This window comes from Helicoverpa zea, chromosome 2, assembly GCF_022581195.2.
Source record: "Helicoverpa zea isolate HzStark_Cry1AcR chromosome 2, ilHelZeax1.1, whole genome shotgun sequence".
NCBI classification, from domain to species: domain Eukaryota; kingdom Metazoa; phylum Arthropoda; class Insecta; order Lepidoptera; family Noctuidae; genus Helicoverpa; species Helicoverpa zea.
Window position 1 is genome coordinate 9,239,487 of NC_061453.1, and position 20,337 is coordinate 9,259,823.

The 20,337-nt window shown below is 35.4% G+C and overlaps 1 protein-coding gene across 10 annotated transcripts in view; it reads right to left on the bottom strand.

Annotated features, from left to right (window-relative positions):
* Positions 1-20,337, bottom strand: part of LOC124644110 (TLD domain-containing protein 2) — an 84,520-nt gene that overhangs the window by 40,043 nt on the left and 24,140 nt on the right. For 6 of the 10 annotated variants that reach the window (XM_047183347.1, XM_047183355.1, XM_047183370.1 and 3 more), the window contains exons 2-4: positions 15,538-16,224; positions 1,270-1,332; positions 42-139 (exon numbers count right to left, since the gene is read on the bottom strand). In XM_047183347.1, the coding sequence (XP_047039303.1) occupies positions 42-139; positions 1,270-1,332; positions 15,538-16,088 (712 nt within the window). In that variant the 5' untranslated portion in view covers positions 16,089-16,224. The remainder of the gene's footprint in view (positions 1-41; positions 140-1,269; positions 1,333-15,537; positions 16,225-20,337) is intronic. The other 4 variants (XM_047183378.1, XM_047183362.1, XM_047183398.1 and 1 more) reach the window with 3 other exon arrangements.

Consider the following 20,337-nt stretch of genomic DNA (forward strand, 5'->3'; position numbering starts at 1 on the left):
TATTTCAGAAGAATTTCACACAAAATATGAGTTTTATTCACCTCTGTGTACAGCATCAAATCTGCCTTCAACCTTCGAGCGCAGAGCCTCCAAGTCAAATGGCGGCGAGAAGCCATGGTCAACCGAGCGACTTTTCGACCTGTAACATAACAATGGAAAATTAGTTTGTCTGTAATTTGGGTTCAATGAAGTCCAAGTGTTCTGTTTATCATCTAGGCACGCGGTGTAAACACACTGGGTCAACGCACGTGTAATTGTCCACTCTCCCAAAAGCTGTCGTCCCAAATAACTGTCGTAAGACTGACACAAATAGAATGAGCCGACGCCTGTCGACTCACCTAAATAATATGGCGGAGAGGAATTCGCTATATGCACCATATACGCATTACAGAATTATTGCTCGACATATCGTCGATAAAATCAAAACATATACTCATCAGTTAAAAGAAGAAATAGACAAACATCTACTTTTCATGTAAATAAAACAATTCGGAGCAAAAACGCCCAGTTTACTGGATGTAACTTCGGTTGAACACCAATTTTAGTAATAGATATCTGAACCGAAGCATACGTGATAGGAAGGAAGTGCTTAGTTACTTATAGCCCGGAGGTTCATGACTAAACGAATTTCTTTGGCACTGGCTTAAGCCAGTTCACATTTCTGCATTAATATTTGAATGACATTACTTAAGGTCAATCTCGTGTCTCCATTGAAGGCCAGTTGCTCGATATTAATTTACTGCATGTTATGAGTCATAAATCATAACAAGATAGTGTTTGCTGTACACTGCTTCAATGAATATCGATGGGATTACATTGGTTTACATAATTAGGTCAATGTTTATCTGCCGCATCGAATATTTCAGTTTCGAAATATCGCATATTCGTGAAGATAGTCAATTTACAGATTTCGTGATAGCCAAACAGCAAGATGTATTTTATTTCATCCTCATTTTATTATTGTTGCAATTCTATGCACTGATCGATTTAAGCAAAATACACAAAACAGCACACATGTATAAAAAAAACATATGAAATATTAATAAGATAAATAAGGTAAGAAACGAAGCAAATTAATAATTTAATTAATCAATATCTGTTTTTCGCAATCTTTTGGCAATCTCATAAGATAACGTTATTGTTTTGTTTGTTGTAATCGTATTTATGATGATGACAGAGATAAGACTTTCTGCAGTGCGATTTCTCTTATGGGCTTGCCAATAGATTAAAGCGCGTGATTTTGTAATAAATGTGCAAAAACGTGAGTACCTCTTGAAAGACTGGTCGATGCTTTCTGCGCTCCTCGACAGCTGCTGCGAAGCTCGCCTAGACCTGCATGCAACAGAGACCACTCTAGACACAGGCATACGCATGCATAATACAACAAACAATCCAGGCAACTCTAAATCAATAATAATCAATATTACCTAAGAACCGATCAAAACAACTGGCTGTATGTATGGCTCAAACAATGGCTGAGTCCTTTCCTAAGATAGAATTGTCTGGATATTTAGTTGTAAGTTTCCAATCTGTTACATCAAACTTAAAATATAACGTCAACATAGAAAATACATAAATTATACCATTCCTTTGAAAAATAAAAGCATATATCAGAGTGGAAACTTACATATAATTAACAGTGCGGTTGGCAAACAAAAATATAAACGAATTATTTTATAAACCAGCAAATAAAAAGTAAACCATAAAAATGCCACATCGATCCATGCGATGGGTCGTTTTGAGAATCATGCAATGTGTAAATAATGACACGTAGTGAATAATGTATGTGACATTACATTTTTGTGCGAACAGTTTTTTGAAATAATTGTGACGAATAATTGTGTTGCAATTAAGCAACTGGAAATTACTTGACCTCATAACTTTGAAGATATATCGAGGGGTGACAACATCTTTCAGCGAGGCTGGTATTAACATACATCGTAATGAGTTCGTGGCGAAAACAGTTTTAATTTGCATTAATAGCTACGTTTTCAATATAAATCTGTGCTTCACGAGTCACAAATAATTTTAGGAGCCTTTCATTGAAAGCTGAACCCTGCAATGTATTCTTGAGTAATAAAACGTGTTTCACGCTACATTGGAAAAGGCTTTCATGAATGAAATTAATATAAAGAGGCAGAAATAGGCTCTGTGTGGGCTTCGGCATTAAATTAACGTCAAATTTAATAAACTAAACCTAATCGCTCTCAAACCTTGATTGTTAAATAGTCATCTGACATTTCGGAAACATTCTGTTTTTTGGCTTAGGCAATTTCACTAAAAGCGAAAAGAACAAATTACTTTAATTAAAAAACCTTTTGCGTTTCGTTTTACATATTTAATTATGGAATATTATACCCTGGGTATTCAACGAGTAAGCTCCCCGAATCAAAGTAAGCCATACTTAATGAAAGATTTAAAAATTAAACAGGCTCTCTTAATAAATAATAAGGCCTAAAGTAATCCGCAGTCTGTAAGAAGCTAATTACGTAAATAATTAGTGTTAATTTAAAGAAGACGTCTAAGTTTAAGCTTATAAACGCAATGCAAGTGGAGCGTTATCTGTGCGGCCCCGCCCGGGCCTGTTGGGTTGCTCCTATACTAGGTACAGTTACTTATAAACAAGCTCCTACGATTCGTTTTCCCTTGCTCGTGTTTGTGGCTATCGAACAATGTAGTGGTTCTTCTTACATTGGTTTCTCCGGCCGTGACGAAGATACGAATGCGGGGAGCGAGCGCCGCCCTTGACACTCGGTGGGCGCCAAGACTTTTGCGTTTATTTACTAACATTAGGTCTGCCTATGTAAGTAAATAAATGGGAGTCTTCATGCGTCACATTTTTACAAACATTTGACATTTTCGAAACTCAATACGAGAAATAAGAGAAATTCAAAACATTGATGAGAATAAAATAATTAAGCTCTATTACGCAAATAATTTTGGTTAGACGTTGTTACAGCAATAGCGTTATTCTGAACATGAATTTTCACGAGCGTAAGCCAAATGTTTGTGAAAAAATATACGTCACACGTCACATTTGTACGTAAGTGCGTAGTATAATTTTTGTCGGTCCACAAGAGTATCATGGCAGGTAGTGTAGAGTAACAAGATCTACATCATCGGATACTGTGACAACCTTTTATGTGGAAGCCTTCGATGTGTGTAGCAATGTGTTGATTATATTACAGAAATCCTTGTTATTTACTGCACATGCTAAGAATATTTTTCTCTATTTAACGGTTATAGCTTTTCCTTATAAGTTTAAGATGTAAATTATGGATTATTTCCATAATCTACAGAGATTACTTATGTGTATAACAACTGAGGTATAAAATGTTTCTGCATAACCAACATGGTGATGATTTCATTCGTTGTTTTGGTTGAGAATTATTAAAACTTTTCATGGAGCTAGAAAGAGAAAATTGAGGCAGGTACTCCCCGAAAATAGTGACTTCTTCTTATAAGAAGGCCAAATAATATTTAGCGGAAATAGAAACAACATGGCATTTCGTAGTTCTTATGCTTGTGGCTTGTGACATCATTTGCCAATGGATCTGGACAGTTAAACAATATTTTTCAAGATACTCGTATTTATTATTGGATGCCAACTTTGTAAACGCAGACGGATTTCATGAGATGAAGGTCGGGAAATTCTGTTTTCTATTTTTTTATTGAAAATGTCTACGTGTAAAATATATCTATTCCATAAAGCAACATAGCAAAATTATTGTTTTTATATGTATATTTATGTAAGAATGTGGAGCATGTTGTCCACCTATATTGGTACTGCATAAATGTAGATGATAAGTATGTTTTAAATGTAATATGTATATTAAGATTTCAATCATGTTATACAGTAGCGAAATCTGAAATCTCATTGTTTAAGGGAAAAAACTGTGTCGAATAAAAGTAAATACTCTACCAAATTAGATGACAATGCTATAAAAATCTGTTTCCACGTTGTTTTCATGACCCTACATAAAAAGAAGGAGGTTCTATTGGTTCCTAGTGCATTACAGCATTACTATGTAGTAAATCTTGTGTATGATAATGTTCATACTTTAGCCAATTAAAGCCAAGGCGGAACGTTACTTGGACCGGAAATAATTTTGGTACAAATAGCAGCGTAATTACAGAGCAAGAGTTAAATATAACAAACATACCCGGGGCAATCTTATTACCTTCAAATCTGCATTTTTAATAACAAGCAGCTAATTATTCGCATTATCTATTGGACCAAAATGCAATTAATATGCAATGACAACCAGTTTCTTATACGCTTTAGAAATAGCAGTCAGCTTAGCGTATCAACATCAGTAAGAGTTAAAATGGTAACGTATTTAATTCGTACCCTCTAGGTCGAAGCAAAAAGCTTCTAACAATTAGGCTTACTATAGAATCTTATGCTGTTGCTAATGGGAGTAGGCTTTTGTTATCATAGACTTTCCATAATAAAGACGGAAAGGATACTAAAGACTAAACTGTCGGACCATTAAACATAATAGCAATTATCTTTATCTGCTGTCATAAAAATCTACAGTCGACCAGTGAGGAAGTAGGAGTAGTCTACTAACCTATTCCGAGGCGAGGTCATTGTACTGTTACTGTGGTTTTGAAATTATATGAACGAATATACGCGCGCCGGCGCACGTACCACGCAACGCACGCACTAACTTATTGCAACACAAGTATGACCATTTCAATATTATCAGAAATACTAGCAAGTAATGCAATGGCATTACTCAGTCCTGCGTTAAAAAGATTCAATGTTTGTTATTCTTAAGTGAATGTTTTATTAGCATCTGAATTTAAAGTTAAGGATTTATAATATTTCTGTTGTACAAACAATTTAAGTGCCTGTTGCATCGTTAAAAGATTAATGTTGAAATTTATCGATTGTTTGACTGGCTGTATGAAATAAAGTGCACTGATACATTTGCGAATTTTACTTCTGAATTCGCCGGGTGCAGGATTTCAGAAAAGAGATATTAGAACAGGGTCACGTTATTAAAATTTTTCACTTTGCACCCACTCACATAGACAGAACCATCTCTAGTATGGTACGTCAAAAATAGTTGGATTTAGTAGACAAGCTGGCGCCAACACATGTCCATGATGAAAATATTACTTCTTATGGTCTGGCCCGTTTTATACAAAGGCAAACTGCTGCGGTTTGGCGGTTGCGCACGTGTTGCACTAAAAATTATTACCGATTATGAAATGATTACACGCATTATTAATATTTTTTTTCGTATTTTATGTCATATTGATAATCATTAATTAAGTATGTGTAGCTATTATAAGAGATGACGACTAACAAAGACGTCTCTTATTCACTACACATAATGTATTTATTATTCATTAGTTTCCTACCTATTCAAGTATTTTAATTGTAAACAAATATAATAATTATGGTGATTAAGCTCGGCAATGTATCTAAATCGTCTTAACATTATTCATTAACACGGTATTTATCATACATGATTTAAACTTTAATAATCTTTTTTACATAAAAGATATCTTAGAAATATTCTTGTTTGTTACAGAGTATATTGTTTACAGAGTAGGTAGGTAGTGGTTAAAATCTCAACTAAGTAAACAATACAGCGTCACGCTCGGGTATCTTGAGATGCCAAAATGCATGACACAATTTGTTCTAAATCAGTGAAGCGACTATCGGCAGCGCGTGCAAGTGGAGTATGTTTAGCCAGCAGAGTATAACGAATTATCCACAATTATAAAACACTTCAAATGTGTTTGCGATGCAGATTTGCAATATTAAATTACATGCATTATGAAACAACATTACTGATTATGATACTGAAAATAATATTTATAAAAAAACAGGTTTAAGGTTACTCTGGCAACACAGCTGCACACACCGCGAATTGTGCTAGGTCAGACAAGGTCAAAGCAAAATACCAAATAAGCACTTGAACTGACTGCTTATGTTTGAGGAGAATAGTTGTTTATAGAATTAGGATAATTTCTTGAAATATTATGGCAAGTAATCACATGAATAGAAATTAAATGGCAAAACACCACGTTTTGACTGACCACATCAGTGTTAACCATCACTTTAACGGTACTTTTCATTTTCAATTAAGGAAATTAGAAAAAAAATATTTTGCATAATTGAACCCAGATACTGAATTCATATTTTTTTTATTTCTAATGCGATAGCTCGCAATAAGACATGTATGACGTGTAGCTTAGCGTTTCCCACGTAGAAGGTAACGCCATATCGCTGGCGGTCGGTGTTAAATGTTAGATGCTAGTTGACCCTAATGACTACAATGGCCTTCTGACGCTACACTTAGATCAACGAGAATCGCCACAACACCTTATTGAAAGATGCTCACTCAAAAGCGAGCATTTGTCATTTTTCACGCAAGTATTTAGAGCACAATGCAATTTAAATGACTCTTTCTGTCTTCTTCACTGAAACAAACTGAAATTAATGACAGCACCATCATGAATTCATTTTACAATCCGTTACGAATTAATTATGCTTGCTATTCATAAATGTCGCTCTTAGAATTCTGGATGACTTCATCAGATAACATGAGGTTTCAGAACAATGTGCAATTAGTCAATTACTATCTGCAATTAATATAAAAATGACATTCAGACAATAAGTGTATGCGATGCTAATGGGCCTTGCCCACTATTAGGAAAAGCCTAAGAACTGTTTATATGATTCATGCTGTAGTACCTAGGTACGTTTATTTCGTGTTTTATTTTGTAGAAATGTGTTCTAATAGCGTCATTAGTTTCGCCAGATCGTGCGGTCGAGAAAACGTCAAACCGTCATCAATGACGCAGCCCACCTGGTCAGAGTGTGCCTGTCAACGCACAGGCTCTAAAAGCCCTGTTTATTTTTATTGTGTTTATGCCAGTGGATCATTAGTGGAGCTGTCTGCTACTAAGCCGAGTAGGCGAGTAAAATACATAATTAGCAGAACAAATGAAAAGTGATATTTTCTGCTTTCACTTAGGTATTAGTCATACTCATTCATGGATGCTAGCATCCGTAAGTTTAGTAGTAAAGTATCTTGTATGTAGAATCAAGTTTAGTTTTTGCTCGAATGAAATATTCGTATGGTATGTACATTTACGTCGTGAGGTGCGCACTCGCCCATCAGACTCGTTCGTTAATTGCGGAGCTTACAATTAGTTGAGTGCCATCCGCAAACGAGCGCAATTGGCGCAATGGGGAGGAAATGGACATCCATCCTCGAACACCTATATTATACGCACGTAAACACTCATATGAAGTGGCATTGCACAAACAAGTACAATTTTAAGGCCCTATTGCTATATTCTACTTTATTCACATCATAACACTTTAAACACTTGAATATGAAGGTTAATTTTAACATAGGCATGATATACCTGTGTATGTAGCTGCTATGTATTAATGAATTACATCGTGCCCAGTTTTGCTACAGGACTGAGGACACCACAAACGTACGTATAATCTTAGCAACATCGTTTCGCTAATCATTGTTCAAACTGAAATCATCAATAAGTTACAAATATAATGATCTCATATTTTTATTAGTACAGAAATGGTTTTGTTATATTATTATTTAAAGTACAATTTCTATTTTCCCCGCAGTTTCAAACTATCTATGGAGCAGCAGAAAGCTCGTTTGAATATCGATTAATAGATAAGCTATCAAGGTGTATTGAAATAAAACGATTACTCGTCGTGCATGAATCATTAAAATTAATTGCATCACTTGTCGCTTGGGCAGTCTTAAAATGGTATGTTGCAGTCCGTGCACTAAACGGTCGGCGATATAATGAAAACGTGACCGACGACGATGATGGCCACAGGGGTCGTTGCGAATTGATCTGCGCATCTACTGATATATCAAATTGTCAACAACTGCATTGTATCTAGGTACACCGGTGTTATTTAAAAAAAATCCAAATGTTTATTGAACTTGTAAATCATCCGAAACCACTTAGAACTAAATTCGTATTCGTGTAAGGTAAAGCCGAAGAACGAGCAAACGTTACTAACACAAGTGAAAGTGTTGAAGAAAGGCAACCAACATTCGGTAACAGAAGTGTAAATGAATCGTAACGAGACCATCGCCAGTGGAACCATGAACGAGTATTAATGTGCAATAAAATAAACGAGTGCCACACATCTCGGTAGCCGGTGCATGAATGTGACCGTCCTTGTACAAGACAACATTGTCACCGCACGGCGACCGGCGACCGCACTGCGCATACATCTGGGTCAGGTCGCTTTCCGCAGTTCATTCGGAAGTCAGCATTTATGGAAAACTAGAAACATTGAAACTGACACTCATCTGATAGTATTTACAGACAGGTATGAAGAAAACAAGGTAAACGTGCAGACAGAATTAACGATTGCTGGCGTCGTTACTCTGGTTTGATCTGATCAGGTAAACAATGAAGTTGTTGAGAGAATAAGACTAATACTTCTTACAAACAAAGTTTTGTGTACTCATCCTATTTCTAAACTGCCGGACGCCGCGGTAGCCACGGACAATTGACTAGATGTGTATTTTCAGTAGCGTTCATTGTATTGTAGCCGCACAATGTTATATTGAGCTTTATGTGGGGACCTAATCCTGCCGCCATTTGTGATACAACTTTGTGTGGTGACCCTGTAACACAGCGGATTTATAGGGAGCGGGTTAACTGCGTATCTGCTAACACAATGGCAGAATTGATGTGAAGGATTCTTTCACCAAATTTATTGATACGATTATCGCATACTTAATCTCTTTTAATATAAAACCTTTCGTAGTATGCGCTTGGAGTGATACGATGTAAACAATATCTCGACATAACATTACATAATCTGCAGGCAATGACTTTTTAGTTATTCTAGAATCAAAGAACTATCACGAGTCACGACATATTGAAGATGCATTTCAAATGGAATGGCGAGTGCAGCGTTGCCAAAATATTAGGTTCGTGATTATTCGAATAACTATTGTAAACAATTTCACGGAATTGATCATTAAAAGCTTAGATCAGTGCCAAGGGAATCTGCTGTGCACCATATTCTCAATAATAGCGCTAATATGTGCAGTAAATATGTTGACATACTCATCTCCATCCGCAAGGATTCAGGGTTACATATTAAGATTAGATATTTCACATACCTACATTCCTCAGTTTGGACATGCTTGAGGACTAGCACTAGTTTCAAGTGGAAGTACATAACATTTTCAACAGTGGAATGTGAACCTTCAGCAAACTAATTGCTATTCCATATTAAGTGGCATAATGTTATGACTTACAATCAACAACAATTCAGCAATACTATTTGCTCTAAAATTTATATGACACTCCTAATATTACAGTAGGTATCAGACTTCTATTAGAAACAGGAACGATATAAAAGTATATGAAAATAGAGGTTTCAATTTGCATATCTATATTATTGCGGTCTGAAGAAAGTTGTTATAATTTTTATAACTTCCATTCCTAAGGGGTCTTATGTTAATTTATTTTCTAGACATAGAGCATAACTTAGTTTTTTCATGTACTTAGTACACAACGAGTAAAAATAGGATTCAGAAATCTATTCTGATTTTAGTAATAGTACTATCTATGTGCACAGATACATTCCTTATTAGATTTTTTTGCTTTTGCGATATGGATCAAAATAACTAATCAGATATTTTTATTACAATAAGACTACGAGAGATGTCTATGCATGGATACCTATGTCTGTATGATCTGGGTTGAATTTTCTAGACTTGTTTAGTGTTGCCACGTTAGCCTCCAAATTGTAGTGGGCGTGGTACCTACGTCAGACACGTCACCGCGTCGTTACTGATTGCTTCTACTATGGCTTTATACAAATAGTCTCATTATAAATACATAATGGGTTTCATTTGTAGAATTAGTGTTACTTTAATTATGAAAACACAAAAGTATATTTTGCTACTCTTAAAATATTCAGTCATCTTTACGTTAACTAGGACGTGACTTTTGTGTTAAATATATTATTGTATTCATTCCGTGATCATATGTATTCATGTTCCTCATTGTCCAATACATGTACGTTTTACGTGTTTACTGACGGGTAATAAAAATTTAACGGAACTCGTTAAAATTTTCTTATTTATTTATTCAGCTGCATTAACATATACTATAAAGTGTATTATGCACAATAGTATTGTTTTGTGATGATTCACGGTTTACCATGTGTACACTTTGCCAAAATTATTTTTAATTTATGTGAGCATGTTAAAAACAAACACGTCTTCAAGTTTAAATTGAGAGCACTCTCATTAAACTCGCTGCACTCGAATATTTTGTAAGTTGTGGCATAACATAAAAAGTATATAACATATTAAACAAACGTACATAGCATCTAGTGCCTACCTAACAATTAAATTAAACACAAATCGGCCTTGTTCACGGGACAGCACGCGTATGGTTCAGAGGTTATTTTTATAAACATCCTTTGAAACATAGAATCTCATGTCTATTTGTAATGTTAACAATAATCACGAAGTAAAATTGTGCGCAGTGATATCACAACAAATTGTGCAACAATGGATGGCGGGGGTATGTGGGGACGCTGAGGACAACGGTGTGCGCCCGAGACAGATACGAGACGCTTTTGTGTTGTCTCCGCATAGTTTTTAATAACAACATCATGTGGCAGGGAGGCGACGGAGACCGCGTGGACGTCTGGCGGCTGGCCAGCCTTGGGATGTAAATCACAATGTTTTTCAAGGTTCACAATGTAAAAAAAAAGCAAATATGCAGTCTAGGTCCAGCGCACTAGCTACTGCGCACACAGATAAATGCTATAAGGCCCGTTTTTGGCCGATTGTTATCGATAGACGTTATTTGAAAATTGTAAATATACACCAATTGAGGTGTATTTCAGAAAGACTAGAAGAAAATGTTTGTCCAGCTGATATCTACCTCAATACTTCGTATTGTAGGAAAAAAAACTGGAAAAGTGCGAGTCGGACTCGCCCATCAATGGTTTAACGATGTACTTTGATGTTGTTTTTATTACCAGGTCCTAGAGCCCAAAACTATCTAAAATGCAAAAAATACCATCTACTGACGTCCATGAACTAATACAATATGATATTTTGATGAGGATATTAATCATTGTCTTTATTATCCATAAACACTGTTGTGAATTATATCTAATCTTATTATAATTTTGCATTTGCATTCGCAAATCCGTTAAATGTTTATGGCCACGTGTTTGGAATATCAAGTGGGAACAAGACACATTTAATGAGAGCTCGTTTCCGCTTAAATGTGAAATGTCTACGTAGTTTATATGTTACTAAGGTCATCATACGTATAACTGTTAAACCAATTTTCCATTTGCTCGTGAGAAAACAATTTGCTACGATCAATTTTTACATTTAAATGTTAAAGGTTTCAATAAAATGTAGGAAAACAAAGGGTTTCGTCTTTTGACAGACAAAGGTGAACGCACGATCGCGGAAGCTGCGCAGGCGCTGCACGACGAGCATGTTGAAACCACCTCATTCTATGACGTAGAGCAGTGCCTACAGCAACTAAGAAGTGCATTAAACTTTATAATACTTATAAAGTATAATAATGTTATACGAATTTCCGCATGACTAAGACTAAAAGAGTAATAAGACGCCCACACTGTTACCTTTTACATCTGTTTATCATCAAACTGTCCACAATCATTTGGTGTATGGGTGTTTACGGAACATATTTGAGTTTGGCGTTTAAAGGTCAAAATGCAAAGTAGCGATGATGAATTAAATGGTATCTTTCGTTATAATATTTATGCTCATAAGAAAAGCTTCGTAATATCCATTGAATACTTCCTTTTTATTTATTTAAAAGAAAATATGGTATTAAGTATCCAATTATAACCGAAGTACCGAATCAATGTTTGGCTATTTAGCTTGCATTGACACTTCCATAAATGTTAAATAAGAATATTTTTTCCCTTATCCTAAGGGGTTGACCAAATAATAATTAATATAAATGTGTTATAAGACTAGAGGGAACTCATTCCGTACCATACATTCTAGTAGGTGTCTGTACATAAACAATCGGTAACACTAAGAAAATATTCTTCAAAATCTGACATCTGAAATTATTAGGTTAGAGATCTCAAGGTCTCTGTCTGATGGATTACGCAAAAACGCAAAGGCTCTTAGTGTGTTCGGGCAAATTCGGCAAGTCTATATGAAATTATAGTGATCATCCAAAAAGATCGTGAGTAAATATTGGTGCTAATGGAATAATTCAATTATCGACAATGTAAGGTAATATCAATTTGATTGGTCAGACCCGACTGAAGCGAACCAAATGGACCACCATTGAGTTTGCGTGAAAAATATTAAACTTCACCTACTTATTTTTCTATTCTCTACAACATTAATAATGGACCTGATTAATTTAACCTAGTCACTTTAAAAGGCATAGATTGAAAATAGAGCAAGGTGAAAGTGACATTATGTATCTGTATTGGATTATATAAAAAAAGAGAGATTCTGCATGTCTTCGATTTTATGAGATGTGGGAAAACTGGATGTTGGTATTTCTTAGGTCTACCGATTCGATCTATTGATATTTTTAAAAGTTTCGAAATTTTCCTTTTTTAACATTTTCAAATATTAGGATAAAATGTTACGATCCTTTATATTCTAAATATTTAATTATAAATACTCAAAAATATTTTTGATCGGCTAAATAAGAAGCCGTAAGTATATTATACTACATTAGGTAAGAAGTCTGCATTTGAATTCGCACGAAAAACGATACCTAATATCTAAACCGATTTGACCATATCGAGAATTCGCTTTTACACGATAACGATAAGTAACAGGTAGGCGTCAGTATTATGACATTTGAATGCAAATGTCAGCAAATTGATTAATGTAATGTTACGTCCACCTGTAAATGTGTTGCGGTGACGTAGTGTGTTATTTACTACCTAAAGTTTCATGACGATCATGTAACTTGCTTATGGTGGTATCCAATTTTTGATACTTTGATATCAGGTGATACAAAACAAACTGAATGGGCTCCAGTGGTGTTAACGTTAATGATACTACGAATTATAAATTACACAAATATTTGTGTTATATTGTAGACAAAATGTTCCTTTAGATAAAAAGTAATATATACGTAAATTAAGGTATAGTTCGGCCATTCAGAGAATGCGTTCCTGACACGTCGCGATTGAACTGACGACGTAATAACATTCATTGATTATTGATATAATAATGTTGTTTTAATGCTCCTCAATTGTTAAAACGGTAAACAACCAGCAAAAATATTTTTATCGTAACTGCAACGCCATTGCAAAGTTACGTCGTCAGTTCAATCGCGACGTGTCAGGAACGCATTCTCTGAATGGCCGAACTATAGTGTTTGTTACTGATTTATCAAACCAGAATACGTCTTGTAAATTTGTCACCGTACTGTGTACATAACTCTACGTGTATTATGGAAAATTTTGGTGATAAATAACCTATTATTTACGGTTCTAATATCAGAAAAAGATTGTCTTAGAAACTTGAAAAATAAAGTTACAACATTATGTTAAAAAATATCCAATACGTATGACAGAATTCAGAAAACATTTAATTATTAAGAAAGATAAAACTAACCTAACACCGTACATACGATGATTGAATGATGAATAGCATTAACACACATAAATATGGAAGGATTCGTAGTTCCACCTAAAATGTCAAGTAACCATGAAAGTTGCACACTTAGTTCACAAACAAACAATCGGACTACGAGTAGTGTTGCCCAAATGCAAGAACAAGACGAGACTTAGCCAGTCTTGGTCTTGGTCTTGCGCCAATACACCTGGTCTTGGTCTTGGTCTTGGTCTTGCGCTCCCAGTCTTGGTCTTGGTCTTGGTCTTGCAGCAAGAGTCTTGCAAGTCTTGCAATTACCTATTAGTCCATTACTATTTATTAAAGTTTACTTTAAATCTTAGAAAAACGTATTAGAATTGGAACATTGTGAGCTTGAATTAACATAGCCATAGTAAAGATCAAGCAGATTAATAAATAGCTGAAGATTTGATAAGAAATTCGAAAAATCAACTGACCTATATCGACTGCAAGCAAGCAATACCTCCTATCTGACATTTTTGTTACAAAAAAACTCGTATCTTTTTTCTTTTACTATTAACTACCCTTAGACTCAAAATAAAAAGAAAAAAACTTTATTAATCGATACTAACACATAATCATAATCGTATCACATATCATAATCGATAGTAATAAAAACTTTATTTATTACTATCCGTAAAAAAAGAAAACTTAGATTTTCAGTATCTCATTATACCTTGGAATAAGGATATTATTAAGTTTTATTGTTCCCCTTTAAAATCCACCCGGAGTCAGATAGGAGGTATTGCTTGCTTGCAGTCGATATGTCGTTTTCCATGGAAGTAACTGTTTCAAAAAGGTAAAATCATGCATTTAAGGGTTAATAAACATTTATGATTTATAAGCTTACATTTGCTAAAACATGTAAAAAAATGTAAGAAATATGACTAAATGTACAATAATAGTACCTAAGTAATTAGTTTAAAACCATAATAAGTAATCAATATTATAATATATACTTACTAGAATGAATTAATATGACATCTACTACCTATCCTTACCATTTTATCCTAATCATAATAGGTACTACTTGCGTGATCAGTATAATGTATTCATTTTCATTCTAAGCACTCTGAAACTTATTTATTCTTTGGAACACCTGTAGGTACTCTACTAGGAAATTATTTTGCATGAGTATACCTACGCCCTATGGCGGCAATCAAATAGTGTCAAATGTTATGATTTCGGCGTGGCGGCAACGATTGTTGTAGATTTCAAAAGAAGCCGCCGGCGCGTGTATCATAACCATGTACTTCCGAAAAGCGGCAAATTTCTTTGAGAAGTAAGTACAAAACCTTTGATGCCGCATTATCAAAGTGCCGATGGTTAAAACATAACTATGCATGCACTCAGTTTGATTTTAATAGATATTTTTTTATTCGCTATGTTTATGGTATTAGTCGTAATGCGCATAGGTCCAGTTTTTCATATTCTTTGATACAGTTTTTTGCGTCTCATAGAATTCCTAAGCGTACCTACCTATACACCGAACTGTTACACCTAACTACTCAGTGAAATAGCGCTAAGTCCTAGCTGCAAGACGCAAGAGTCTTGCAGGCTATGTCTTGTTCTTGCTCAAGTCTTGCACGGTCAGTCTTGGTCTTGGTCTTGCTAAAAATACGCGGTCTTGTTCTTGGTCTTGGTCTTGCAAAAACGCAAGAACAAGACCAAGACTGCAAGACCAAGACTGAATTTGGGCAACACTAACTACGAGCATTAGGTCAAGGAAATCATGTGCCCTAGCCCCGCATACACATTCTAATCCCGTTAAAGGAATACGAACATTATATCACATTGCATAGTTAAGTTCCTTTGGGGTCAGTGTTGAACCAAAAATAAAAAGAATGACTTCTAGGTGGTTAAAAAAAATGTATGTTAACGGTACCTGTTCTTCAGCATATTATCAGGCACGAACACATTCCACCAAGAGGGTCTTTTCTGACGGACATATATTGGGGTATCACTCTCTTCGTCTGTATCGTTTCCCCCTGACTTCCTTCGTTTTTTGCGTTCTAACTGTAATCTCGCTGCCCAAGAGCGTCTTCGACCCTTATCATTGGGACCAAAACCTTCGGCACCCACAGGCACCGCTAAGGAGGCACGCCGTGGTGCTTCGGGCGGGGGACCATCAAAATCCGTCAACTGTCTGTAACGTTCGGCAAAGGTAGCTTCAGAAGCTCGGCGTCCGTTGGAGGTTGACAAAGACGGTACTTCTGGAACTACATCGTCAGTGAACGCTTCATCATCGTCCGTATCGGCAGCAAATGGTTCTCCACTGTAACGCCTAGGAGTCTCATCAGCGGACTCTTGTAAGCTGGCTAGCTGCAGACTGGGCCGGTGCGTGCGCAAACCTCGTGGCACTCGGCCGGGCCGCGTCTGCAGCCTCGACAGAGCCAGCGGCACCGGGGACTCGGTCAATGTCGGTTCCACACTCATTTTATTCAACACTTTAGCTCGTTAAATGTCACTCTCGACTAGTTTTATGGAGCCAACATGACAATTACGGCTCCTTCATTTTCGAACACATTGCAACAAAAGAAATCATTTTGTTGTCGCTTATGAATCACTTACACTGTAATTTTTGAAGATTAAAGGTTTTAAATTTATCCCATATCACGTGGAACGCTTTAGCAATTGACTACAATTATGGTTGATCCAATACTTAAATAATATCTATATTGTCTTGGAACTACTGAAAATTTATACTCTTGGGAACGATGTAACTACATAATATCCATAACAGCTTAATAGCTTTAGAGGGAATTTAGGAATTGAAATTACTAAGTTTTGTATACAAGTGTAATGCTGTACACCGACAATGGCAAAATAATAAGCTACGTCCGTGTAACAATATATAAGCATAAACAAATAAATATGGTCCTTGTAATCGGGTATAGCATTTTCCTTATTTTCAAAACAAACAATATGTCATTAAGAGATCATGCAACGAAAACAAGCTGTTGTATAAATAGGCACAGTGTAATTCTAAGCAAGCTTAGCGACAAGTGTCGGCGCTATGCCATATAAGCAGGTGATTGCAGCTTTCGTAACAGCGGCGCGGTCCGTCACCAGATCGCGCGCACACGCAGCGCGGGCTCGGGGAAAGTTGCCACCGCCTTGCCATACGTATTCACTATCTTTCACATAAACACCATCAATTTCATTATCATTTTTAGAATTCATACAATTTATGCGTAAAACAACTTGGAATCCGACCAAGTTCTTGAATCTAATTCTGAGTTTACGATTCAACAGTGCCATCACATTTTATTAGTAAGGGATATGGTACCTAATAGAAATATAGATCCCTCATGTGTCATTAATATGACAAAGGCACAATACAATTTAAACTCGAAATTATTTTATGACTTAAGTTTATGGGATAATTATCCGATGTAAAAGATCAAGCTAGCAAGAAAAAAAAAATGCAAAGCAAAATGTTGAAATGCACTGGAGTGTCCATGCGACATAGCAGACTTGAGTAAACAGTACACAGGAAATCATGTCCATTTCGCAACATGGTATCTAGGTTAAGTGAGTGCGTAGATATTAATGAGACGCGTGCTTTTATGATGAAGAAAACTACTTCATGTTATATTTTTATATATTTCAATCAAGGAGTATTTAAAGCATGGCCTTGTGTGAATCAAAGATAACCTACAACCGTCAATCAGGTGGCAGAAAGCACGCTCAACGTTGACTAGGAAATTAACCTCTCACGAGAGCTCGACATCCGACCCTCCTGTGTTACAATTTCTAATCAAACTGTTCCATCCGCAATAATGCAAGAACAGACGATAGTTATAAACTTAACGGAATCATTACGATTTGACTTATTAACCCATGAATGTCTTAAGCGATACAAATTACGGTCATTTTTATAACACATGGCTACTTGTTGACATATACAAATCATTGTTGTTTACAAGAGAAAGATAAAACGAAAAACAAGTTGTAAACCGATGTCGTTTCCACTAGTCGTAATTCATCTAAAGCTTTGATGTTTGATGATCGCTCGCACTTCCTTTGAAGTACTTCGGTAGTTAACACTTTGTACGAAAATTATTTGATTTAACCAATCAGAACCAAAACCTTTTTGAAAAATTTTACATTCTGAAAATTATCCATTCTCAAATTATAACCTTTAACTTTCGCTAAGGATTATTTTTACTAAATTTTTTTGTGCAAAAACGAAGAACAATTTCCTGAACTGAAGATATATTCAATAATCATGTATAAATAATGTTATCTTTCACAATTATAACTTATAACAATAATAAACACGTGACTTCATCTATTACGTATGACAATAAGTGCACATTAAATATAATATTTCATAGATAGGGTTGGACTGATAGGAAAGCCTTGAGAACAGCACATAGTCTCACTCGCAGTGGAAAATGTCTGGCTAGATCATTACGCGGTTTATGTTAATAACGTAAAGGGTGATAAAGCACGCACAAACGGTCATAAATGTGTTAGCTGGCACCGTTAGTGTTCTAGCAACTTCGTAGTTATCTCACGTCGTGTACCACAGACCTTCTTCTATATCGGCGTTAAGAAAATAATATTAATAACAGGTCCTAACCTTAGCACAATAAATGCAACTAAAGCCACTGGTAAGACTTCATTAACAGATGTGCTGGTATCGCACGAGTGCTCTTTTGGACATTAATGTAAGACATTGACTACAATGTTAACGAATACACAGATACATGTAGATTTTGCATTGCTTGGTGAGTAAATGGCAAGTAACAAAGGAATCAATGCAGATAGAATCGAACACGTCGATGGGTCACGACGACGACGACGCGAAAGCATGTACGATCTCAAAACGGCGGGTAAACAAAGGGGTCAGCGCACGCTGCGCCATCGCCAGATATCAGTCACATCGCCATTCCAAGTAATGCTGCAAAATACGTTAACATGGAACTCGATGTAAAACTTACAAAGATACATTCAGCAGACAACACGACCGAACAACATAAAATATAAGATTTATTTAAAATACAGGATGTAAATGTACGTTGTCCTTTTATTGCTATCCATTCGTGTAAATTTCTATAGCACGATTACCGTGACAAACAAACAATTCGTTTAGATATGCTTACGATTTCTTCACGGAAATTATCATGATGTCTCTTTAAACTTAGAATAAATGTGAATTTAAGTGCACATTTTTGAGATAAGAGAATAGTTCCTGTATAATAGCAGTTTAAATAGATTGCTCTGAAAGATTTATGTAATCGCACGTGATTTACTGTGTTTAGATAAACATTGTAATCGACCAGAATTTATAGAATACAAAAATATTTGACTAAGAAGAATGGGAACGGTAGGAAAAATTGTGCGTCGTAACATTAAAAGAATGATCCCTTCCATTCCATCGCAAGCCATCAGATTTATCTTTACAGAAACATTCAAGGAGAGTAGATAAGTCCGTGTCATGGGTCATTAGTTTCAATGTAACAAGAATGCATTTACGAGGGCTAGATACAACAACATACACACAAACAATGATAATTGAAACGTAGAACAAACGTCGCATGTATAATAAGATGGTAGCAAGGAGCAAACGCACTGAATACAGATTAATTGGTAACAATAAATAAACCTACAGACAAAGAAATACAGAGTTCATTAATACATCAGAGGTGTAAATGATTCCTGTACACTTACATTAACTGTCTGTTTAAGATTCTTTAGTACAGTTTGAGGCCTTATGCGCATAACATGCATTAAGATTTATGAAAAACAAAATAAAGCCAACGACATAATGCAGGACCAAACTATGATGACAAACCCAAACAATCGACAGAGTGATTTACGTACTAGTAATTGTTTTAGCCCGTCCTGCCAAAGTTCGGTACTGCGACGATATCGATACTGTGTACGTGACCAGGCAGGTACATTTGCTAAATTATCAGATATTCTACAATGATATGATTCAAACTATTCCATGAATTAATTATGAGCTAAAACCAGCTAACCATTTTAAAATAAATTACGCATTTTGATGGATATGAATAAAATAACATATGGAACCTTTCAGGAGAGCCACATGTGCTACTGACAGCAGAAATCTTACTCATAAATCAGAGATAATTAATTTCAATCGAGAAAAAATTTGAATTATTTAGATTGATTTTGATTTAGGTATATTCGATATTGAGAAATATACTCGTACCTATTACTTAAGCTTTCTTATCCATTGCAATCTGTACTTCTAATAAATAAGCATTTTTTCAGGGGAGGAGAACAGTTGGTGGGATGATATTTAAGAAAAATATTAAAATTAGTAAGTAAATTATCCTCCTGGTAAAGACCATAGCTGACCAACTATGTCACCAGTTAATTGATGTTAATAATACGCTGTTGTTTTCAATTTTAATAACATTTTATGAGCCGTGTGTTGATATAGTTAACGAGGTATTATTGAAATGGTTCCGCAACATTAACAAAGATAATGTACACGGTACACTAGGATTAATTCTCATTCATACAGCACAATCTTTACTATTATTTAATACTATTTCCACAAGTTAACTAAATTAGTTCTAGCAAAAACTTATTATTGAAATTAGAAGACAAGCAAACAATCCTAGATACACTACTCCTCGGCTTGAACTGGACACACCCATTTTTATTATGAAACGCATTTAAAACAAAATTTTAATTAACATTT